The 24,066-nt window shown below is 38.9% G+C and overlaps 1 protein-coding gene across 6 annotated transcripts; it reads right to left on the reverse strand.

Moving 5' to 3' along the window:
* Positions 1 to 450: 450 nt before the first annotated feature.
* Positions 451 to 23,970, reverse strand: TGDS (TDP-glucose 4,6-dehydratase). 6 transcript variants are annotated; one of them, XM_086330201.1, is made up of 12 exons: positions 23,605 to 23,970; positions 18,505 to 18,571; positions 17,668 to 17,736; positions 16,418 to 16,508; positions 11,654 to 11,796; positions 10,440 to 10,538; positions 9,022 to 9,081; positions 7,745 to 7,788; positions 6,609 to 6,774; positions 4,295 to 4,353; positions 3,655 to 3,752; positions 451 to 2,085 (listed from the first exon to the last, which is right to left on the reverse strand). In XM_086330201.1, exons 2-12 carry the CDS (start codon positions 18,559 to 18,561, stop codon positions 2,000 to 2,002), a joined length of 972 nt encoding a protein of 323 aa, XP_086186327.1. In that variant the 5' UTR covers positions 18,562 to 18,571; positions 23,605 to 23,970; the 3' UTR covers positions 451 to 1,999. The 6 variants fall into 6 exon arrangements, with proteins under 6 accessions (XP_086186327.1, XP_086186325.1, XP_086186329.1 ...); XM_086330199.1 differs by lacking the exon at positions 23,605 to 23,970 and adding an exon at positions 20,643 to 20,905; XM_086330203.1 differs by lacking the exons at positions 17,668 to 17,736; positions 23,605 to 23,970 and adding exons at positions 17,413 to 17,441; positions 20,643 to 20,869.
* Between the last annotated feature and the right edge of the window lie 96 nt (positions 23,971 to 24,066).

The raw sequence follows: 24,066 nt of genomic DNA on the forward strand, positions 1-24,066 counted from the left end.
AAAACTGAAAGGGAGGAATAAAGATTTCTCATATACTCCCTGAGCCTACATATGTATAGCTCCCTTATTATCAACATGATTCATCAGAATGGTGCTTCTATTTTTTTTTAACCAAGGATGAATCCAAATAGTTTATCTTAAGGTTCACTCTGGCTCTTACACATTCTCTGGCTTTGAAAGTGAAAGTCGATCTGTCGAGTCCAGCTCTCTGTGACGCCAGGGACTATACAGTCCATGGAATTCTCCTGGCCAGAATACTGGAGCGGGTAGCCTTTCCCTTCTCCAGGGGATCTTCCCAACCCAGGGATCGAACCCAGGTGTCCTGCATGGCAGGCAGATTCTTTACCAACTGAGCTACAAGGGAAGCCCTTGGATAGATATAAATTGACATATGGACATCATACCATCATACAGGGTATTTTCACTGAACGAAAAGATCAGAAACATACGTGCAAGAACAAAGGACACAGAATAAGTGTTTTTATTTTGTCATCCACCCTTAATGACCAAACTCCATCGAAGACAATTTGCTCTCAATTTGTTCCATTTTCTGCCTGTAACTTCCTAGAGCCACTTCCCTGAGCTCTTACCCCAACTCCATTTTCTCCAGAGCTCCAAGAAGCACTCCTTCCCTACACAACTAAGACCAGAGGACCACCATGTCGGTTGTTCTCACTCAACTCTCTGGTCCTTGTGCCTCATACTATGCCCAACTCTGGCTCAGTCTATTCTTACAGCTCTAAGAATTCTGAAATGACAGTGTTTTAACTTCAGGTCATGTTTCGTTCTTGTTTGGCAAGTGAAAGTGAAAAGTGAAAGTGAAAGTCACTCAGTGTGTCTGACTCTTTGCGACCCCATGGGTTTAGTCCATGTAATTCTCCAGGCCAGAATACTGGAGTGGGTAGCCTTTTCCTTCTCCAGGGGATCTTCCCAACCCAGGGATTGAACCCAGGTTTCCCTCATTGCAGGTGGATTCTTTACTTGCTGAGCCACAAGGGGAGCTGTTTGGCAAGTCCCCTAACTAATTTTGGATCTGCTTACTACTCTTTTCCCCAGCTTCATGTTCTACACTCCTATTACCCATCCTCGACCACTTCTGAGTTAATAACCTCACTTTCACTCCACAGAGGAAACAAGCCACCACTCATACACTGAAGCCAGAAAGTTGGGCATAGCCTTTGACTCTTCCTTTTCTCGGTGTGATATCCAATCAGTTACCTTTTCCAATCATCTTAAAGACTTTAGGGGAGAGAGGAATTAAAAATACATGATAATCAAGTACTTTTAAAAATTCTGTACAGCAAAACGAAGACATACTTTTAAAAAAGCCACATGATACATTAAATACATGAAAATATTGATAATTTTATAAATAAAATCATTTTAAACAGTTAATACATGGTAAAATTTCTCTGATACAAGATGACTTATATAATTCCATGATCGATTTTGAAACTATAAAAACTACCTCTTTTATAACTTAATTTTATAAAAATTATCAAAAGTTAAAAAGTGCTAGATATGCTTCCATTTGTTCCATTTTTAAAGCAATTGTAGCACGACATCTGACCTTAAAAAGATAAATTAGGGCATAAGGTTCATCCTGTATTGCCTAAAAGACTTTAGAGACTTTCTAGGCAGTGGGAAAAGCTGGAGAGTTCAATGTCAGCAAAGGCTGTCATCTGCCCAGAGCTACCTGTCCTTGTTCTTAGAAACAGGAGATTCATCGTTCCCGACCCACATCTACCAAGGAGTCTTTCTATGCATACTGGTTCCTAATTTTCAGGATAAAATGTTTCTGAGAGAATTATGATTATTTAAATCCTATGCTGATACTGAACCTCTTCTAAAGATTGAGGCATTTTACATTTGAATTTTATACACAAAGTCATAATCTAATTCCAAATGAAAAAGAAGATGCTTCATTTGGTCACTTGATTTCATATTACTTATCGAGGTAGGTAGGATAATTTCCTTCTTTCTCTGAAAACTGTCCCAGCTATACAAATGGTGGTTGTACCGGAAAGGGTTCTAATGCTTTTTCTGCATTCTTCCAGTTGTGAAAATTCTCTCTGTACCACTCAACTGATAAGACAAAAGACAAAACAAATAAAAAAAACTAAACATCAGTTAACCATATTTACTGAGTTCCTACTAAATAAGAAAAGTCTTGCCCATCAGCTAATGTGTAGGCAAAGATTGCCTAATGATGAAAACAATTCGATTTTGAACCAATGATGTTAATCAGGAGATGTTTCATCACCTGGAAACTTAGATTTAAGAATCAACAATTTTGGGGGGAGAATGGATACATGAATATGTATGGCTGAGTCCCTTCGCTGTTCACCTGAAACTTTCACAACATGGTCAATTGGCTGTACCATATAAAATAAAAAGTTTAAATAAAAGAAAAAAAAAAGAATCAACATTTCTTTTTCTCTTTAACTTCAAAAGTCCTTCAATGCTGAATTTGCTGGTTAAAACATTCTGAATTTAGACAATTCAGGGGAAAAGGTAGCTAAGTCACTTGTGCTGGTTTTAAAGTCACAGGAAAAAAGTGTAGTGTTTTGTTCATGTAAATAAATGTCACAATATTGCATGATAGGCATAGTGAGATGACATGAACTTCCTTCTGTTAATATGCAAAATTACTTTATGCTGCTATCTATAACTTTATTAATAAAGTTTTTCAGTTGAAAAGAATGATAAATTATCTTTGAATTTGCTTTTTAGAACTCAATATAAGTATTTTCTATGTCCAGTTCTGAACCAAGACTTTTTTCCTACACTTGGGTATCTTTTTTCATGAGTTCATTTCTAAACAGAATTTAACAGATATACATACATATACACAGATTTTATATAGACTTATTTTAATATATTTCTGCTGCACACATTAAATTTGTTTCCTATTTGTTTGTTTCAGTATAAAAAGACTCAAGAGACTCAAAGACTGCAACTGTCTCTATTTTACCAAATCTCAGATGCCTGATCTTAAGATGAACCATTACTTTACAGATTAGTAAGAAAGAAAAAAAGTTGAAACAAGAATTATCAGACACTGCTGCTGCTGCTGCTGCTAAGTCACTTCAGTCGTGTCCAACTCTGTGCGACTCCATAGACGGCAGCCCACCAGGCTCCCCCGTCCCTGGGGTTCTCCAGGCAAGAACACTGGAGTGGGTTGCCATTTCCTTCTCCAATGCATGAAACTGAAAAGTGAAAGTGAAGTCGCTCAGTCGTGTCTGACTCTTAGCGACCCCATGGACTGCAGCCCACCAGGCTCCTCCATCCATGGGATTTTCCAGGCAAGAGTACTGGAGTGGGGTGCCATTGCCTTCTCCGTTATCAGACACTAGTGACTGTAAAACACATACCTCTGAAGGAGATGAAAAAAGTGAAAAATGTGCATCTGAGAAGCAATGAAATAGGTATCTGACAAATGCTAATAAGAAGAAGCCTGATCAGAAGTTAGTCTGTGAAGTTCAAGACACTTAATTACTAATGTTAGAAATACATTAAATGCAAAAATTTGAAAAGCGAAAGTGATTTACCATAACATTCTGCCAAATTTGTAGTGTCCTAAAAAACAAATTATTGTGCCTTAAAATTTTTCTGAATCTCCCCCTACCCTCAAAGGATCAATTCATAACATACTTGTTTTTTTTATTCCTTCTTTCCAAGGTACTTTAGGTCTCCATCCCAAGCCATGTATTTTTTCTGACTTCATTGGATATCTCATGTCATTGGTAGGTCTTAGAAAACAAAACAGATTTAAAATGACACTGTGGATATATATTTACAAATCTAAATACTTAAGAGAAATGAGTCCATAATTCAAATTTTTTTCTCAAAAATTTTCCCCTGATGACCCCATTATAGAAAATTTATAAAATAAAGTATATGTTAAAAACCATCTATAATTCAGATGCCTAACCCTCTGTGGCTTATCCTTTACTTATTTCAACCACATATAAACTTGTTAGGACTCTTTATGTTACATGTCCTGGGTCTGGTAGTTTATAGACATTAGAAATTATATTTTAAAATACTGCCATAGCAAGATGTTATTATCCCTATGTCACATTCAAAGAAATCTCAGAGTTGGAAAGGGTCAATAAACTTTGTCATACCAGTAATAACGTTATACTTTATTCTTATTACATTTATAGTTAGGAAAAAATATTTTAGCAGAAAACTGAAGAGGAAAACTTTTCTGGGTAAGGACATACATTTACAATCTTATAAGTACCTAAGACTTGAAAACTTTCCCCCAGTTTTTTAACTTGTTACTCACCTATCATCAACATAATCAACCCAGTTTTCCATTTCAGACTCTGAATTGGTCTCTTTGATCTGTCAAAAAGGAGAAGACGTTTAAGTCAAATTATAAAATGAATAAAAAAAATTAAAATGTGAATAAAAATGGTATTCAACTGATTCAAACTACAAGAAAAACAGCCTCCTCCAAGTGGGGAAGGCAGCTAAGGTGAATAATATTTTTATTAACACTTTCTATACTTTATAATCTAAATTCTAGCTGAAGCTCAGAAAGATTACACTTTATAAAAACTATAGGAAAAAATGAATTTTTTGGCTTTTGATTATTACTGAGTGTGATATTATGATTTAAAATCAGAAACGTCTATTTGATGTTCATCCCTGTTCCTGGCACAGAACTCCTAAAAATACCTAAGTGATGAAAGATAAAGGTGTTGTTTGCTATTTATAACAAGTCCCTTTCAACTACATCCAGTTTATGTTAATGAGTGATTTTTGGAAAGCCCCTAAGAATGAAGACTGGTTGCCAAGGGAACCAACCCAGCAATTAGAGGATGGAACTCAGCCTCCCTGCTCCCACCTCCGGGAAGGAGAGGAGACTAGAAGTTGAACTAATCATCAGTGGCCATGATTTAATCCATCATGCCTACTTAATGAAGCCTGCATAAAGACCCCAAGAGGAAAGCTTCCAGGTGCTGGGAGGGCGGCACACACGGAGAGGGTAGGAAGCTCCATCTCCTTTCCCTCGTATCGTGTGCCCTATCAGATCAGATCAGTCGCTCAGTCGTGTCTGACTCTTTGCGACCCCATGAATCGCAGCACGCCAGGCCTCCCTGTCCATCACCAACTCCCGGAGTTCACTCAGACTCACGTCCATTGAGTCAGTGATGCCATCCAGCCATCTCATCCTCTGTCGTTCCCTTCTCCTCCTGCCCCCAATCCCTCCCAGCATCAGAGTCTTTTCCAATGAGTCAACTCTTCACATGAGGTGGCCAAAGTACTGGAGTTTCAGCTTTAGCATCATTCCTTCCAAAGAAATCCCAGGGCTGATCTCCTTCAGAATGGACTGGTTGGATCTCCTTGCAGTCCAAGGGACTCTCAAGAGTCTTCTCCAACACCACAGTTCAAAAGCATCAATTCTTCGGTGCTCAGCCTTCTTCACAGTCCAACTCTCACATCCATACATGACCACAGGAAAAACCATAGCCTTGACTAGATGAACCTTTGTTGGCAAAGTAATGTCTCTGCTTTTGAATATGCTATCTAGGTTGGTCATAACTTTCCTTCCAAGGAGTAAGCGTCTTTTAATTTCATGGCTGCAGTCACCATCTGCAGTGATCTTGGAGCCCAGAAAAATAAAGTCTGACACTGTTTCCACTGTTTCCCCATCCACTTCCCATGAAGAGATGGGACCGGATGCCATGATCTTCGTTTTCTGAATGTTGGGCTTTAAGCCAACTTTTTCACTCTCCACTTTCACTTTCATCAAGAGGCTTTTTAGTTCCTCTTCACTTTCTGCCATAAGGGTGGTATCATCTGCATATCTGAGGTTATTGATATTTCTCCCGGCAATCTCGATTCCAGCTTGTGTTTCTTCGTGCGCCCTAAGGATCTCCTCTATTCTTTGTAATAAACCGGTAATCCAGTGGGCAGACTCTTTTCCTGAGTTCTGTGACTTCCTCTAACAGATTATCTCAGACTTACACCTGGCTGATCAGAAGCACAGGTGAGTCAGGTCTCGGAACTGACGTGTAAAGTGAGGGCAGTCTTGTGGGACTGAACCCTTAACCTATGGGATCTGACACCATCTACAGGTAGATAATGTCAGAATTGAGTTAAACTGTAGGACCCTACTAAGCTGGTGTCTGAGAATTGCTGGGTGTGGAAAACCCACACATTTGGAGTATAGAAATGTTCTGTGAGTAGTGCAAAGGAAAACACGCTTTTCCATTTGCTCAGTCACTCTTTCTACTGCATCTTGAGATTCATAATTGATGCTCACTAATACATACAGAACTATTATTTATATATCGTTATTTCTTGATTCTAGGGCACACGATTTAACATTTGATTTCTTGAACTTGATTATGTCTTATAATGCATATGTACATTTAATATAGTGGAATTTTTTTTCCTGGAAAGCTGTGATTGAATAAGTGATACACTTTCCAAAAATGACACATCTCAGCACATAATTATGAAGTTCTTTCTCTTACCTGTTCACTTTTCCAGTGAGTAAATGGTAAATTGCTGATTTTGACAAAATTTGTGATTATTGTCACTAATTCAGTGACTTTTGAAAATATTACCCTTTTATAATATATACATACCAGCTGTATTAGTTCTTTGGCAAGCTGGAGAACTGACATTTCAAAATTGGTTCCAATGTTATAAATTTCACCTGGTTTTCCCTTCTTGAGGACAGTGAGAAATGCTTCTACTACATCAGTAGCATAAAGGAAATTTCTTGTTTGAAGCCCTGTCCCATGAATGCAGCTAAAAAGATGAAATGAAAAAGAGAATCATAAAGTGTAAAAAAGTAAGCTCTCCCAAATCCGGGTAATGCAATGACAGTACAATTTCAGAGAAGCCAATTCCCATAAAGATCCTAGATATCTCTTACTGAAAATACAAATTCTCATGACTTCTAAATTTTATCCATGATTCTTTTTTTTTTTTCTAATTTTATTTTATTTTTAAACTTTACATAATTGTATTAGTTTTGCCAAATATCAAAATGAATCCGCCACAGGTATACAAGTGTTCCCCATCCTGAACCCTCCTCCCTCCTCCCTCCCCATACCATCCCTCTGGGTCATCCCAGTGCACTAGCCCCAAGCATCCAGTATCGTGCATCGAACCTGGACTGGCAACTCGTTTCTTACATGATATTTTACATGTTTCAATGCCATTCTCCCAAATCTTCCCACCCTCTCCCTCTCCCACAGAGTCCATAAGACTGTTCTAACATCAGTGTCTCTTTTGCTGTCTCGTACACCGGGTTATTGTTACCTATCCATGATTCTTAACACATCTCCAAATCGTCTGTGGGTACTCATTAGGAAAGTAGCAAACACCTAAGTGACCCCTGCAGAAATAGTTATTCATCAATTCTATACCTTAAGTTCATTTTGAAGACTATCTATAGTTCTAGGAATTAAATACATCTTTTGAAAAAAATAAAATTACATAAAGATAGATGACAAATTGTTTAATGCCATAACTCAAACTTTTAAGGTAGATTATTTAAGGATTAAAATTATTTTAGTAACCAAATTATAAAGATGAATTAACCATTACAATTATTTTAAAAACTATTACTACTAGTTGTAGAAGGCATTGTTAAATTTGTTGTGACACTAAACTCTACGGCCTCCAACTCTACCGCTTTATGATTTTCAAGAAAGACTGACACTAAATACTCTAACATACCAGAAAAACATGCATATAAAGGTAAATAACATACCATTTCCTGTTGTGTTGTAGTAAAGATATAAATTTTGGAATAACCTAAAAGAATATTTAAATATCATTTCAGACTTTGGAAATTCATTCATAATTATAAACTTGAACTCATCATAACATTAAAAGATTATTATTGTTAAGAAACACACGTAAGGATAAATTTTAATTATCAGTTCACAAAATACCTATTGTAATTTTGATAAGTAAAAGAACTCTAAGATCATTTCCTATTTCATAAAACCAGTTATCGCTAGATTAAAATGAAGATAAAATGATATAAATAGTGAAAAAGAGTTCAGGTAAAGTCTTCACGAACAGTTTATTCTCACTGTAAGCTCACTTTTGTGTTGGTTTTCTATCGGCATGAATCATAGCTTACTTTTTACTTTATATACAGTATCTACACAATAAGTTATTGTGAAATTAATATAAAGCAATTCCAGTGCCACTGTATACAAAGAAAATTCATGTTAAACATGGTGAGACAAGAAATTATTAAATTAATAATATGCATGTTAAGAATATTCTAAAAATTAAGCCAACTATATATTAACATCAGCAGATTATGATATGGCCCTTTTCTTTGGGCACACAGATCAATGCAATAGCTAAGAAGTAAGAAAATCCAGCTCAAATGTTTAGCAGTAAGACTAGTAGTTACTTAACATTGAGCTTTATGTTACAGAATCAACCATATATACATTTTCAGCCTTTTAACAACACGTTGTATTTGCTAAACTACTTTCTGGAAGACTCAGGCCTGCATAGTACAGAGGAGTTGGGGAACAGTTTATCAGTGGACTGTAAGACAAATTTATGTACAAGCTTCCTGCATCACTCTCTAACTAGTGTCTACCTTTCTTTACAGCTTGACATATGGCCTGAGTGCAGACTAGGAAGGAGTCTTCACCGGCAAGATGTTAATGATGGGAGTATTCTATAGTGCTTTAGAATCCTGCAACGTACAAGGCATGTTCACATACATCATCTCACTGGATCTTTCAAAATTCTTCCTAAATATTATCATTACCCATCAAGTTAAAGATGATGCTCAAAGGGCCTAACTGAGGCCATTCCAGCTTGTAAGTATCAAGCTGAGACTTAAATCAAGTTGTCAAACTCCAAACCTATTGAGATTTGCATGTGGCCTATATAGCATTTATAATTATGGTTAATTACAACATAAATTATTTTGTACAAATCACTGAAGTGAGATTATTTTAAATCAGGAGAAGTTAAAATCACTAAAACACAACGTGAATTCGAGGTAAAATGTACCTTTTCTGGATATTGATGCGGTCCATAAACGTTACTGCTTCGTGTGATGACAACTGGAAACTTAAAGAGTATTTGACATTAAGGTCACAGAAAGGTCCAATAATTGATTATCTAAAGATAAGTAGTTTTCTCTTTAGATAAAACTAAAAATATGGGCACTTTTGGCTAAATAATTCCACACACCTTTAGGACAGAAGCGAAGGCATTTTTTTCTAATGTAAGGTTCCTGAAAAGACAGGAGAGGATGAGATTCAGAAAAAGACAGAGGCTCCAAGAGAAAGTAGAAGTCTCTTTACTGGGACAAGGGAAGGATGAAAATAGATGGAGGCGGGTTTGTAGGTCTGATTGCAGGAAACTAAAGACATTTCCACCTGATTATTTCAAAGACCACCTGAGATGTTAAACTTCCAAGCTGGCTTTCTCTGTGGGACCAGCCCTTACAAATGAAAAGAGCTACAAGACCAACACTACTGGACCATAGGAGGCTAGAGAACCTGAAGTAATTCCTCGCTTCTCCTGTCTGACCCAGTCCCGAATAACTGGAAGATCAGTGGGAAGTGAAGTGCAGGGATTCGAGCTGTTGATTCATAGTAGGCAAGGCTCCCGCAGGGACACTAACACAGCCAAGGGGACAAATCCAGCTCCATTCATGAGGGGCCGAGAGGAGCAGTGGCAGGTAAGGGAATCTCCTCTGCCTCTGTCTCCCTTCACTCTGAGGACTCCTTGGAATCAGGATTTTCCAACAGGGCTTTTCACTCTAGCTGTCATTAGCGAAGTAGAAACAACATATATACGAATTGCTCCTTTATTTTTTTATTTGCTGTTTTGGCCATACTGTGTGGCTTGCAGGATCTTGGTTCCCAGACCAGGGACTGAACCAAGGCCCATGGCAGTGAAAGCGCCAAGTCCTAACCACTGGACTGCCAGGGAAATCCCTAGAAATTGTTCCTTTAAATGATAGACTGGCTAAGAAGAAAGGTCAATGCTTTGTCCACAAAATGTTGAAAATTAGTTTTTTAGATTCCTTAATATATAACTTTTCTCAGTCTATGTCTTCTCATCTTAATTTTATTTTATTGTACTGGTTTTGCCATATATCAAAATGAATCTGCCACAGGTATACATGTGTTCCCCATCCTGAGCCCTCCTCTCTCCTCCCTCCCCATACCATCCCTCTGGGTCGTCCCAGTGCACCAGTCCCAACCATCCAGTATCGTGCATCGAACCTGGACTGGCGACTCGTTTCATATATGATATTATACATATTTCAATGCCATTCTCCCAAATCATCCCACCCTCTCCCTCTCCTACTATGTCTTCTACTCTAAAAATAAAAGGCTGGCTAATGATAACCTGGAGTTTTAATACCTAAGTCCAAAAAAACAAAAATGATTCCAGTTTCTGAAGCCAATTCTTACCTTATACTGTTCCCAATAAGACTGTACAAAACACTCAGCAGCTGCTTTAGATGATGCATAAGGATTTGTAGGTTGTTTGGGTGAAGATTCATCAAATTCCTAATTTTAAAGATATATTAAAAAAGTAAGTATTATGTACACTTGCTAAGTTGAAAAATCAGAGAACATATTACAAACTTGAAATGTTAACCACTTACATTTAAAAGACATTTATTGAAACCCAGCTATGTGCCTGGCACTTTTCTAAGCACTTTCTTTACATGTAATAACTTCTTTATAGTTCACAACAACCCTACAAGGAGGACAGGACAGCAAGTGCAAAGTCCCTGAGACAGAACTGAGTCCAGTGGAACTACAAGGAGGCTGGTGTTGGGGAAGAGAAATGTGAGATAAGGTTGGAAAGCTAGAGGCCAGAGCATGTGGAACCCTGAAGGCCTCTGTCAAAACACTGACGGGTTTTTGATCAGAATAACATCAAGATCTGACTTAGGTTTTAAAAAACATCCTGGCTACTGTGTCATATCTGATGTAGGTCGATGAGAGTATAAGAAGGAAGAGGCTTGCTGATAAAAATTGCAGAGAGATTTTGCAAATGGTTGATTCTCAGAAGTGGGATGGGGCATTAAAGAGAAACGGTCAGGTCTGCTTTTTCTCACTATAAGTCTTTTCAAGCTACTTTTTTTTTTTCCCTTCTATATGTGTTTTGGTAAATAAATATATTTTAAAAATAAAATGAGGTCACTGTAAACACTATGAAAAATAAAGACTGAACAATGGAGCCACTTTTTGTGTAAAAGTATAATGTTTACAAATGATTAACAGAGAACAGATTCCAGCTTCTATAACAATTTCACACTCACTCCTTGACAGTGCAATGTGCTTTTCTGAGCAGAAGATAAGGGAGACAGGCCTTACGCTGCAGCCTAACTTATACATGCGCTGGCCCATGGGAATGACATTCATGATGTAAGACTGGGTGGGCAGTAAGAGCTCACTTTCAAAACACTGTCAAATTATATAAAATATGTACCAGACTAGGCTGTTGTTTCCTATGTGGGCTGGTATTACTTGATTTAAACAATGGAATAACAGTCTGAAGAGTCCCACAAGTGTGTAAAATCAGAGGATTAAAAAAAAGTCTAGAGTATTTTCATCAGACAAGTTTGTATGGTGGTACAGGGTAAGTAGTTGAAACAGACATCTTCTAAGCTCACCTGATCAAGACTGCCTCCATAGACCTCATCCGTGCTGACGTAAATAAACTTCTCCACTCTGGCTTCATGAGCAGCACTTACCAACACATGAGTACCGTAAACATTAACATAGGTAAACTCAAAGGCACGGACAAATGAAAGGTCTAAAAAAAAGAAGAAAAATCCGGAACAGTTCCTTTCAAAGGACAAAGGAAATAGCAACCAGTAGACTCAGGCGTGGGCTTCCCTGGTGGCTCAGATGGTAAAGAATCCACCTGCAATGTGGGAGACTTGGGTTCAATCCTTGGGTTGGGAAGATCCCCTGGAGGAGGGCATGGCAACACACTCCAGTATTCTTGCCTGGAGAATCCCATAGACAGAGGAGCCTGGGGGGCTATAGTCCATAGGGTCTCAAAGAAGAGCTCTATTTACGTTTTTTCATTTACCATAACTGCAACAGTGGTAAAACTAACATAAAGGTGAAATGCTATTTATGACTTCTTCAAGCTTAAATTACATACTACATGTACATTCTTAGAACCTAGAAAACTATCAGTGCTATTTTTATAGGAAAACCTTTTTGTTTTTAATTCTAAAAAGAAAAAGAAGACATGATACAGCTAAAATCTTAAGTGCTCCTAAATTTTAAAGGTTTTGGACCAACTCAAAGGTAGCAGGGTTTGCTTTGCTGGTATCAAGAATTATTATAAAGTTACAGTAATTAGAGTGTGGTAATGGCATAAGGATAGACAAAGACCAGTGAAACAGAACAGGAGCCCAGAAACAGAACCATGTGTATATGGGTACTTGAAGCTGGTTTTAGAAAAGGCAGAGGAACCAGAGATCAAATTGCCAACATCTGCTGGATCATCAAAAAAGGAAGAGAGTTCCAGAAAAACATCTATTTCTGCTTTCTTGACTATGCCAAAGCCTTTGACTGTGTGGACCACAATAAACTGTGGAAAATTCTGAAAGAGATGTTCATACCAGACCACCTGATCTGTCTCTTGATAAACCTGTATACAGGTCAGGAAACAACAGTTAGAACTGGACATGGAACAACAGACTGGTTCCAAATAGGAAAAGGAGTATGTTAAGGCTGTATATTGTCACCCTGCTTATTTAACTTATATGCAGAGTATAGCATGAGAAACGCTGGGCTGGAAGAAGCACAAGCTGGAATCAAGATTGAGGGGTGAAATATCAATAACCTTGGATAAGCAGATGACACCACCCTTATGGCAGAAAGTGAAGAACTAAAGAGCCTCTTGATGAAAGTGAAAAAGGAGAGTGAAAAATCTGGCTTAAAGCTCAACATTCAGAAAACTAAGATCATGGCATTTGGTCCCATCACTTCATGGGAAATAGATGGGGAAACAGTGGAAACAGTGTCAGACTTTATTTTTGGGGGCTCCAAAATCACTGCAGATGGTGATTGCAGCCATGAAATTAAAAGATGCTTACTCCTTGGAAGGAAAGTTATGACCAACCTAGACATATTAAAAAGCAGAGACATTACTTTGCCAACAAAGGTCCATCTAGTTAAGGCTATGGTTTTTCCAGTGGTCATGTATGGATGTGAGAGTTGGACTATAAAGAAAGCCGAGCGCAGAAGAATTGATGCTTTTGAACTGTGATGTTGGAGGAGACTCTTGAGAGTCCCTTGGACTGCAAGGAGATCCAACCAATCCATCCTAAAGGAGATCAGTCCTGGGTGTTCACTGGAAGGACTGATGTTGAAGCTGAAACTCCAATACTTTGGCCACCTGATACAAAGAGATGACTCATTTGAAAAGACCTGATGCTGGGAAACATTGATGGCAGGAGGAGAAGGGGACGACAGAGGATGAGATGGTTGGATGGCATCACCAACTCAATGGACATGGGTTTGGGTGGACTCCGGGAGTTGGTGATGGACAGGGAGGCCTGGAGTGCTGCAGTTCATGGGGTCGCAAAGAGTCAGACATGATTGAGTGACTGAACTGAACTGATCTCCAATAAAGGGGCAGTGGGAAAAGGCTGAGTCTTTTCAATAAACTGTGTTGGGTCAAACCAATATTGACATGCGGGAAAAAATCTGAATGTAGAAGGCAAAACAATGACTTTTATGAATAGAATATAAGAGAATATCTCCATGACCTTGGAGGTACGAAAAGAATTCTTACACAGATAACAAAGTGAACTAACCCTATAGGAAAAGGTAGACAAATGGACTACATTGAAGTGAAGAATTTCAACTGGTCAAAAGATACCTTTAAGAAAATGAAAAGGCCAATCACAGACTGAAAAACAGTAGTGGCAAAAGGCTTGAATTCAGAGTACATAAAGGACTTATAGAGGAATTCCCTGGTGGTACAGTGGTTAGCAGTAGGTGTTTTCACTGCTGTGGCCCCGGGATTCGATCTCTGGTCAGGGAACTAAGATTCCATAAGCCATGTGGTGAGGTCAAAAGTAAATAAATAAATAAATGACTAATAAAAATCTTTAGTGGAAAAAACTGATAATTCTTTAGAAAATGGTATAGAGACTTACACAGAAACTTTCTAAAGACATATACGAATAGGAAAGGGAGGAGAATATTCCAATAAACAAATGCAAAGGTTTTAACCTCATTCATAATCAAGGAAACATATAATAAAGTCACCAAACGCTGACAAGAGGAAGTAATGGTAAGCATCTCATAAACTGCTGGAAGGAAAACTGCTTTGTCATTAATCAAGTAAAAGAATTTGTTCTAACAGATATGAAAGATTAGTCAATATATTGTGTAATCAGCACAGGCACAGACAAATAGACAAATGGGGAGTTGAGAAACAGTTCCTTATATAAAGATACTTGATATATGACACGGCAGTGAAAACTGATGAACTTTCCCATAAACAGAAGAGGTCCAATTAGTATTCAAAAATAAAACCGGATTCTCATCTTACACTGCATATAAAAATCTATTTCAGATGGATTACAAATCAAAATGTGAAAGGCGAAACTGCAAACCTTTTCAAAAATAATATAGGAGAATATATTCAAGACCTTGGGGTGAAAGAGAATTTCTTAAGACCCCAAAAACATTAACAATAACATAAAAGATACATAAATTAATTAAGAATTTATGTAAGAACATCTGTTCATCAAAACACACTAGCAAAAACATGGAAAGATAAGCCACAGAGTGGGAGAAGATATCTGTAGTACATCCAACAAAGGACTAGCATCCCGTCTATACATATGTGTGTGTGTGTGTGTGTATACATACATATATGTATGAACAAATGTGAACGCGAACGTGAAGTCGCTCAGTTGTGTCTGACTCTTTGCGACCCCATGGACTGTAGCCTCCTACAGTCCAGACTCCTCTGTCCATGGGATTTTCCAGGCAATAGTACTGGAGTGGATTGCCATTTCCTTCTCCAAGGGATCTTCCCAACCCAGGGATTGAACCCGGGTCTTCCGCATCGTAGACAGACGCTTTACCATCTGCGCCACCAGGGAATATATATGTATATACTCCTACAAATCAGTGAGAAAAAGGCAACTAACCCAATTTAAAAATAGGCAAAAGATTTCAATAGGATTTCACAAAACAAGAAATTTAAATTATTAAGAAACCTATAAAAGGTACACAGCTTCATTAGTAATCCGGGAAATACAAATTAAAACCATAATGAGATATCACTCTGCACACTACTCAGATCAACAAAAATGGAAAAAACTAACAAAACTAAGATTTGGTGACATCTGGAATAACAGGAGGTTTCCTATACTCCTGGAGAAGAAGAAATTCGTACAGTTTCTTTGGGAACTAACTGGAAATTATCTCTACGTTGAAGTGTGCAGATCTTATGATGCCAGTGCTATACTGAGAGAAATGTGTATTAATGTGTACCCAGATGCATGTGTAAGAATGTTTTAATGGTAGTACTGTTCAAAGTTCCCCCAAGTGCAAATAATCCAAATGACCAACAAGAGTAAAACAGACACAGGAAGTGTTATATACTTAAAGAGATGAATACTGTATGTCACTGACAGTGAAGAAATTATACCTCCACCTAACTGCAGGGATGAATCTACCAGAATGGAATATCAAGACCAAACACACCTCCATGTTATTTTATGTATGCCTTTTTATAAAATCTAAAAACAGGCAAAACTAACCTAAACTCTGTAGAGATAAATACAGAGATATTTAGAGATAAATAGAGATAGTAAAGCTGCAGAGAACACCAAGGGAGATTGTAACTTAAAAATCAAGTACTAAGGCAGTAGGAATACTACTCCCAAAGAGGGCTCGGCAACATTCTACCTTTTGTTTAGGTGATGGCTACCTGGGTATTTTATGATCATCATTTATTTAACCTTACTTCTAAATTCTTCTGAATATACGTTATATTTCACAATATAAAATACTAGACAAATTATTAGAAGATATCTCAGGACAAAACAGTATGGATAAAAATATAAGGTATCAACCATCCACCTTAAGAAAAACAATATAAAAATACAGCTGAAGGCCCATTTCCCCAGAAGGAATCACTGTTCTGGATTTGGTTAAACTCAGTTTTCAGATAGTGCTCAAGGTTACATTTTACCCTACACTAACACAGGTAATCTGGAAAGCACCAAGTATCCTGATGACAGAGTGACCATGGGCTTTTCTGATAAACACGGTATATGTTCCTTCACGTACGCTGAGTACCTATTTGTTGGACCCCATTACTGGACCTTGATTTTGGCTAGACACTGGAAAAAACTTCGCCTAACATAGCTGCAACATAAAACAGTGCTTACCTACATGTGTTTGTGCGGCAAAATGTAGTACTATGTCTATTTTCTCTGTTTCAAAAAGTAGTTTCACGAAGTGAGAATCACATATGTCACCCTATATTAAAAAGCAAACATGAAAAAACTAAGTTTCATCGAGCACTCTCCATCATAATAACCATTTTATTTCATGAACAAAAAAAATGATAAAAAAAAAAAGGTAATCCCCACCCCAGGCGTAGAAAAGAATATCTTGAAAATTCAATTGAAGGGTGAAGTACAGTCATGGGGTATTTCTCCTGCATTTTAGTATACAAGATATTCAATGCAAAATATGTTTTTGTAAGTAAGCATCTAAAACAGTATTTTTTTGAGCACCAACTACTACTATGGACTGTGGTAGTTTTCTTTCCTTAATATTCTTGCCAACCTGAGGTAACTATGTTAGCAGGAAAAAATGTAAACATATTTTTAAAAGTTTGAGATAACCATTATTGAAGTATATTTAAAGTAAGTGTAACAACTGGAATTATGGATTTCACCATAAGTAAGTAAGTAAGATTTCACCATAACTAAGTAAATATTTTTAATGTTATATGTACATACTAGTTCTTCTAAAAATATGTATTCTTAACAATTCTTCAGTAACTGAAGGAAACAGTTTCACACAGGAGAAAAAAATTATGAAATGTTTGCCTAGTATAATCTTTATGATCTGCTGTTAAAAAGAGAGTTTGTACAATTACTTAAAAAACATAAATCACAAGGCAGTTCCATTTGACATTAAAATTTCCCTTTCTGAATTAGTGACGGGGTTTATTCTTTGGACTCTTCGAAGAGCGGCTAATAAGAATCAGCCTTCCAGGGCCAATTCATCAACTTCATGGGAAAAAACTACCATGGGCTGTAAGCTGGGCTTTTGATGACTCACTGACCTAAGTAACACCCTACTTTGTATCAATCTCTTTAAGTCCTAGCAAGGCCTTATTTAGAAGGCTAGTGAGGACCTAAAAATTACATACCATGGAAGTTCAATCAGCTACTCATAGATCTGCCAAGGCACCAAAAATCAAATGTAACTATAATGCAGAATCAGTCTACAAGTATCAGTAATATTCTCTATAGCACATGTGCTTCTGAAATTAAAAAGGTCATGAATAAGCATGCTTTCCAAGCCTATATCACACAGGTTTATAAAGTATAAAGCTATAGTAATGTCTGAATGACTAAGAGGCACAGTACAAAATAATTATATAATTATAAGAACACTTTCATACCTGTATAAATTTATAATTTTGTTTATTAGAAATGGTTTCAAGATTCTTCAAGCTTGCACAGTAATCCAACTTAAAATAAGTAAGGGGGGCAAAAACAACACAAAAAGTGATAATAAATAGCTTTTCTTATAAAATATCAATTTATTTTAAATACTATAGATCTTCTAACCATAACATTATTAGCAAATCAGTGTATACCAATGGGGGAAAACTTACTGTCTGTGGTAGGCAGGCAAAAATAATTAAGACTTAAAGATTATTTTTTGTCTTTATATTTTTTTACTATTATGCTTTACGAAATTATAGTAACTAATTGTATCTTGTGCTTAAAGTCAACAATGCAATGATTATGAATCGTGGCTTTCAGAATCTCCAGGGAGATTACAATTATTACAGAAATATTCTCAAAACTAAATTAACTACACTTTAGTTTTTAAAATAAATATACAATTTTCAGGAGGTGGCAGTTATAAAACCATATAATAAAATAAAATAATCAGAATACCTTAATGCCAAAAAAGGTTAACAACCACAAGATTACACTAAATATTACACCAAATGTTGAATTTAGAGTGAAGACTTTCTTACAGTAAAAACACCATAGTTAAAACCTTTACATTATGGGCTATGATAACAAATTTAAAAGTATCAAGACTTTATGTAAAATTAAAAACTTGTATGCTCACATGACTAGGTAGGCTAAGTTGATAAAAATGACTAAATACAAAACTAAAGTATCAGCATGACAGGATTCTAATACTTTTTAAAAATATAAATAAGTTTCAGTACACAGAGTTCATTTTCTTTTTACATGGAGCTCATTTTTGTCAAACTTACCTTATCTAGATTTATGATCATATAATTTGGATAATCTTCTACTAAAGAGACAATCATATGTGACGCTCTATAGAAAAAAGCATATCTTGTTAGTAGAAATTTAACCTTTTCCTTAAATTTTCAAATGTTACCCTAAGCTATTGAGTATGAGGAAACTATTCAAAGATGCCATCAAATTATTGCAAGATAACAGAAAGAATAACGATGCTGAATATATGATCCACACTTTTCATTAATCTTCTCAACAGTATTGACATACAAGGTCTTACCTTCCCTTTTACACTATGGTGAAGAGAGAATTCATTGGTCCTGGATATAAAAAAATAATTAGCCAAAAGATGCTACCATGCATGCTTTGAGTATGGGAGTAAAGCACTATCATAAATACAACAGGTGATGGTCAGTTTGTCCATGTTTAATGTAATCTTATTGCAATTTCTGCATGTCTACAGAAATCCTATTTCTTGATATAAGAATTTGATGGTGTAAAGTAGAATCCTGGGGGTGGGGAGAGAGGAAGGTCCTAGAGAAGTTCTAGGGTAAACCTTGGTTTCCAAGGCTAAGAACTGCTGAAACCATCCTGAGGTGAATATCCATAGTGGCATTATGGGTATCAGAGGACCCTGAAGTGGAGACAGAGGCATCTGTGAGATAATCCACCAGATTTTATCATATGCACCAAAACGTTGGGCTCCTAGGAACAAATTATGAATTCAGAGTTTGTACATGACAGCTCTTTCACATAATTTTCTAGGATGTACCTTTCCTGGGCCAGCACTTTACCACCCTTTTATGCCCACGCTTCCCTTTCACTAAAGAAAACTTGCCTAGTACCCTCCTCCAAGTCACTGACCCATTAGAAGAGGTGATCTAATGTACTAATGCAGTGGGAGCATTCTGCCAGGTGTTGAGGGAACCATAGTCTCTGCCTTCACCAGTTTACATCCTAGGATGCGAATGCAGACACTAAGTAAACACAAATATGCAATATTATTTCAGGTAGTGGTAAGTGTGTTAGTTGGGAGAAGGGCTACTTAGATAGGGTGGGCCAGGTGGAGGTGATGTCTGAGCAAATATCTAAACTGAGTTATGCAAAAACAAAGAGCATCAGCAAAGAGGAAGCAAGGACCAACGCCTCAAAAGAGCTAGCCTTCCATGTTTCAGGGGGTAAGGGTGGCAGGCACAGAAAAGCAAGAGGAAGAAAGACAGGAGATCAGGTTCCAGCTTGGGCCCCTGAGAGTCTTCTAGATGTAACTAAGAGTCTGGATATTATTTTAAGCCTGAAATGAACCTTTGGAGTGAAATGAGACACCTGTTTACTTAACAAACACAGACTCTGTGCGTGAGAACAAATTCTAAGGGAAAAGGGTGAAAGTGATATGACTAATCAGGAGGTTACAGTAGTAGTCCAGGCAAAAGCGGACAGTAACAGGGTTTAGGGTCAAATGGGGAGGAAGGTGAGATGTGGTCGCTTAGGAAGTAGAGAGAGGACTTGCTGATTAAATACGGGTGTGAGACGGAAAGAGGCTTTCAGACGACTGCTGCTGCTGCCAAGTCACTTCAGTCGTGTCTGACTCTGTGCGACCCCATAGACGGCAGCCCAGCAGCCTCCCTCGTCCCTGGGATTCTCCAGGCAAGAACACTGGAGTGGGTTGCCATTGACTAGTATAGGTCAAAACACCGGCAGAGGATTTTTAAGTCGGCTGCATAAATGAAACCTCCCTCACAATCCAAAAACCGTTTCATGAAGCCTACACGTACAAGGCCTGTGTTTCGAGGGGATGAAGGTAGGGTGGGAACCGGACCGGGCTTGGAGCAGTTGATGAGAAGCTTTCTGCAAAGCGGGAGTGCTCAAAAGAGAGACAGGTACATCTCCGGCCAGGTAGAAAGGGGGACAGTACCACGGCACTTCTGCTTTGATTGGGAGACATTTAAAAGAAGTCGTAGTTTCAAAGGAGCCACGTCTTCGCAGGCCAGGAAAGGAGGAGAAGGTGGAATGATCCAGGTCGTGCGTTAAGACCCTCCCCCTGTCAATCAGATCCCCAAAGCTGGTCCCAAGTTGCCAAGTGCAAGCAGAGGCGCAGGAAAGGCTGGGGTTTCTGGGGAGCCACTATTCGGCCAGCGGCGCCGTTACCTACATGAAACCAGCACCCCCGGTCACCAGGACCCGCTTCGCAAAGCTGTCGGGAGGACCCAAGGACTCGGCGCGGCCCGCAACCGACATCTCCCAGCTCAGCAGGGATTGGCACCGTAAAGTGCCAGGTCTGTAGATCGTAGGGAAGTTCCACCGCGACTTTTTGCGACGCGTCCCACTCCCCGCGACACGTTAAAGGAGCAGACAGCTGCCGCTTCCGGAGCTTAGACCGACTTGTCCCCGCCCACCGAGGGCTGGGCGGGGCCCTCCTGTGTGCGCGCCCAGGCACAGCGGAGAATCCTAGGACCGAGGAGCCTGGCAGTCTGCAGTCCATAGGGTCGCACAGAGTCAGACAGGACTGAAGCGACTTAGCACGCACGCAAGAAGAATGGGAATACTCAGTATACGTGGAAGGGTCTTTTTGTTACAGCCTTTTGGAGGGAAACAAGTAGTAATATATATGAAAATTTCAAACGCATAGACGACTCTAAGTTCAGTTCAGTAGATCAGTCGTGTCCGACTCTTTGCTGCTGGACTGCCAGGCTTCCCTGTCCATCACCAACTCCCGGAGCTTACTCAAACTCATGTCCATCCAGTCGGTGATGCCATCCAACCATCTCATCCTTCGTCGTCCCCTCCTCCGCCCGCCTTCAATCTTGCCCGGCATCAGGGTCTTTTCCAATGAGTCAGTTCTTCATATCAGGTCGCCAAAGTATTGGAGTTTCAGCTTCAGCATCAGTCCTTCCAATGAATATTCTGGATTGATTTCCTTTAGGAAGGACTGGTTGGATCTCCTTACAGTCCAAGGGACTCTCAAGAGTCTTTTCCAACACCACAGTTCAAAAGCATCAATTCTTCTACACTCAGCCTTCTTTACAGTCCAACTCTCACATCCAAACATGACTACTGGAAAAACCATAGCTTTGACAGACCACTCTATGATCCCCAAATTTCATGATGTATAATATAGATATTGCAAAAAAAATATGTTCACTTCTATATTGCTTACAGTAACAAAAATATGGATACAATGTATATACCTACAAGTATTGTCTCACTTTTTAAATGTAATGGGCTGATACAATTTAATGCAATGGGCTCATAAAATTTAATGTAATGCAATTGAATGACACTGCTGCTGCTGCTAAGTCACTTCAGTCGTGTCCGACTCTGTGCGACCCCATGAACTGCAGCCCACCAGGCTCCTCCGTCCATGGGATTTGCCAGGCAAGAGTACTGGAGTGGGGTGCCATTGCCTTCTCCAAATTGAATGATAATGGCCTTTAAAAAGGATGTTCCAACATGGAATGAATGCCAAAATACATTGCAGTGAACACTTATGGTTTTATCTGACCAGACTTCCCTACCTTTTATCATCTTCCCAAGTTACTCACCCAGGCAGCCCATAGAATGTGCATCTGACTCATCATACGCTAACTGAATCCTCTTCCTGGGATTTGGAATTGGGCTAAGGTTTTAGCATAGTCTGGTTGCTCTTATTGAACTCTGATGACCTATAAAAATTTGCGACTTGTTAGCTATACTCATTCAAATGAAATGAGGAAGCAAGAAGCCTGTCTTCAATGAGAGAAATGAAGTTGATCATGAAGATTAGAAAAAGAAGAAATCTCGCAGTATTCAAGGCCCATGTTCAGATTTTTTTCAGGACCAATTTTATTCCTCTCCTTGGTTTACCAACACCACCAATTTGTAAATGTAAGTCTTAAAGGATCCACCCTGAACTATTAACAAGGAGTTACATTTGGTATCAGTATGAGCAGGGAAATGAGGAAGTGAGAACTTCCATTTTTATCTTATACTTTTTGACTGAATTTTTTCTAAGCTGCATGAATTACTTTTACAATTAAAAATAATGTTATTTTTTAAAACCTCATAATATTAATATCTCCAGTTTATTCCTAGTCGGCCAGAGTTCTAGAAAATGCCGGATACATGACATGAAATTTTCCCTCAAGGTTTCCTTTTCTAAATTATGAGATCTGTTGTGAGAACTTGCTTATATGTAATAAAAGCTTGCTGTCAAATGAAAATAATTTATATATCTTTATTCATGAAATGATTTTGAGCTTCTACTCTAAAGATATAGTCTCTGACCAGCTGGAGCTTACAATATATTAAGGTATTCAGATAAATCAGTAGATATTTACAATATAGTGTGGTTAAGCATCCAGGTAGGGTAGTAAGAGATTCTGGTTCTTGGGGTATCTAACACAGATCTGAAGGCTTGAGAATGGCTTCTTACTTCTTAACGTGCCTTGGGAAAGTAGAGTAGGAAAATGAGATGAAGTGGGGGTTAAATGGTAGAATATGTGAAGTATTGCAGCCAGAGGGATCTGCAAATGCTATAGGCCCAGAGGGGAGTATTTGGAGTGTGCCTGGCAATCTGACAGTGGCTCCGTATAAGGATGGACCTCAAACATTGAGAGGTGGAAATATGAGAGGCTTGAAAGTCATATTCTGAAGAGTTTGAGTTGTGTGCTAAGGAGAGCGCCTCTGAAGCAAGTGATGCAGTCATACAGTGTTTCCCAAAGCTTTCTCTGCTTCTAGGGTAGAGATGGACTGTGTGTAAGCACTTGAAGAAAACTGTTCTCAGATCAGTTGTCATAGACCAAGTAAATGATGGTAAGGTGGTGGCCTGGGTAGTACAGTGGCTAGTACTTCTTAACCTAATCGTCTGGAAGAGGCGCTAATAAACTGTTTCTTTGAACTGATTGGATGCAGGGAGCTTAGGGATGGAGGTTAGGGTTGGGGTGAGGGGTTGTTACAATTCTCAGCTGTCTGGCCTGCTGGATAATGGCATAACACAAGAAGACAGGAAACCTAGGAGGGAAAAGTCGGTTGGAGGTGCCGAGTGGCCAGGCATGAAGCTGTGGACAGGGACAGTTTCCTGCCTTTGAGACATCAAATTGGGCACATAGGACTTTCTTGGGTGAAGCATTCCTCACCTCACCAGAAATGGTGTTGTTGTGTGTTTCTTCTTTCCGAAACCCACACATCACGGGAAAACCTTGCCGGCCGATGCCACGGGCAGGCGCATGCGCAGTGGCACCACGCGCGCGGCGAAGACAATGGCACCCGACTCCAGTACTCTTGCCTGGCAAATCCCAGGGACGGGGGAGCCTGGTGGGCTGCCGTCTATGGGGTCTCACAGAGTCGGACACAACTGAAGCGATGCAGCAGCAGCAGCAGCAGCAGCAGCCAAGCGCAGGCGCATGCGCAGTGGCACCACGCGCGCGGCGGAGAGGAGGGCAATAATTTTTCCGTAACCAGAAGCAACATCCCCCTGAGATTCCATAAAAAAGGCGGGAACTAGCCAACAGGCCAGGGAGTGATGGGACTCCCGTATCTGCAGTCCCGCCCATGTTAGCCTCTGATTGGTGAATATCCTAGGCTCGTGGCGGAAGGGC

The sequence above is a fragment of the Bos grunniens genome, chromosome 12 (assembly GCF_055505025.1).
Source record: "Bos grunniens cultivar Pamir isolate PY7600 chromosome 12, Bosgru_T2T1.0, whole genome shotgun sequence".
In the NCBI taxonomy this organism is placed as follows: Eukaryota; Metazoa; Chordata; class Mammalia; order Artiodactyla; family Bovidae; genus Bos; species Bos grunniens.

Excerpts from the sequence above, each read along its gene's own strand:
- TGDS (XM_086330199.1), bottom strand. The coding sequence starts at position 20,728 with ATGTCGGTTGCGGGCCGCGCCGAGTCCTTGGGTCCTCCCGACAGCTTT. Across the intron at positions 18,572-20,642 it reads ACCGGGGGTGCTGGTTTCAT|AGCGTCACATATGATTGTCT; the intron begins GTAGGTAACGGC and ends TTTTTTCTATAG. Across the intron at positions 3,753-4,294 it reads GTTGATTATGTTGATGATAG|ACCTACCAATGACATGAGAT; the intron begins GTGAGTAACAAG and ends TTGTTTTCTAAG.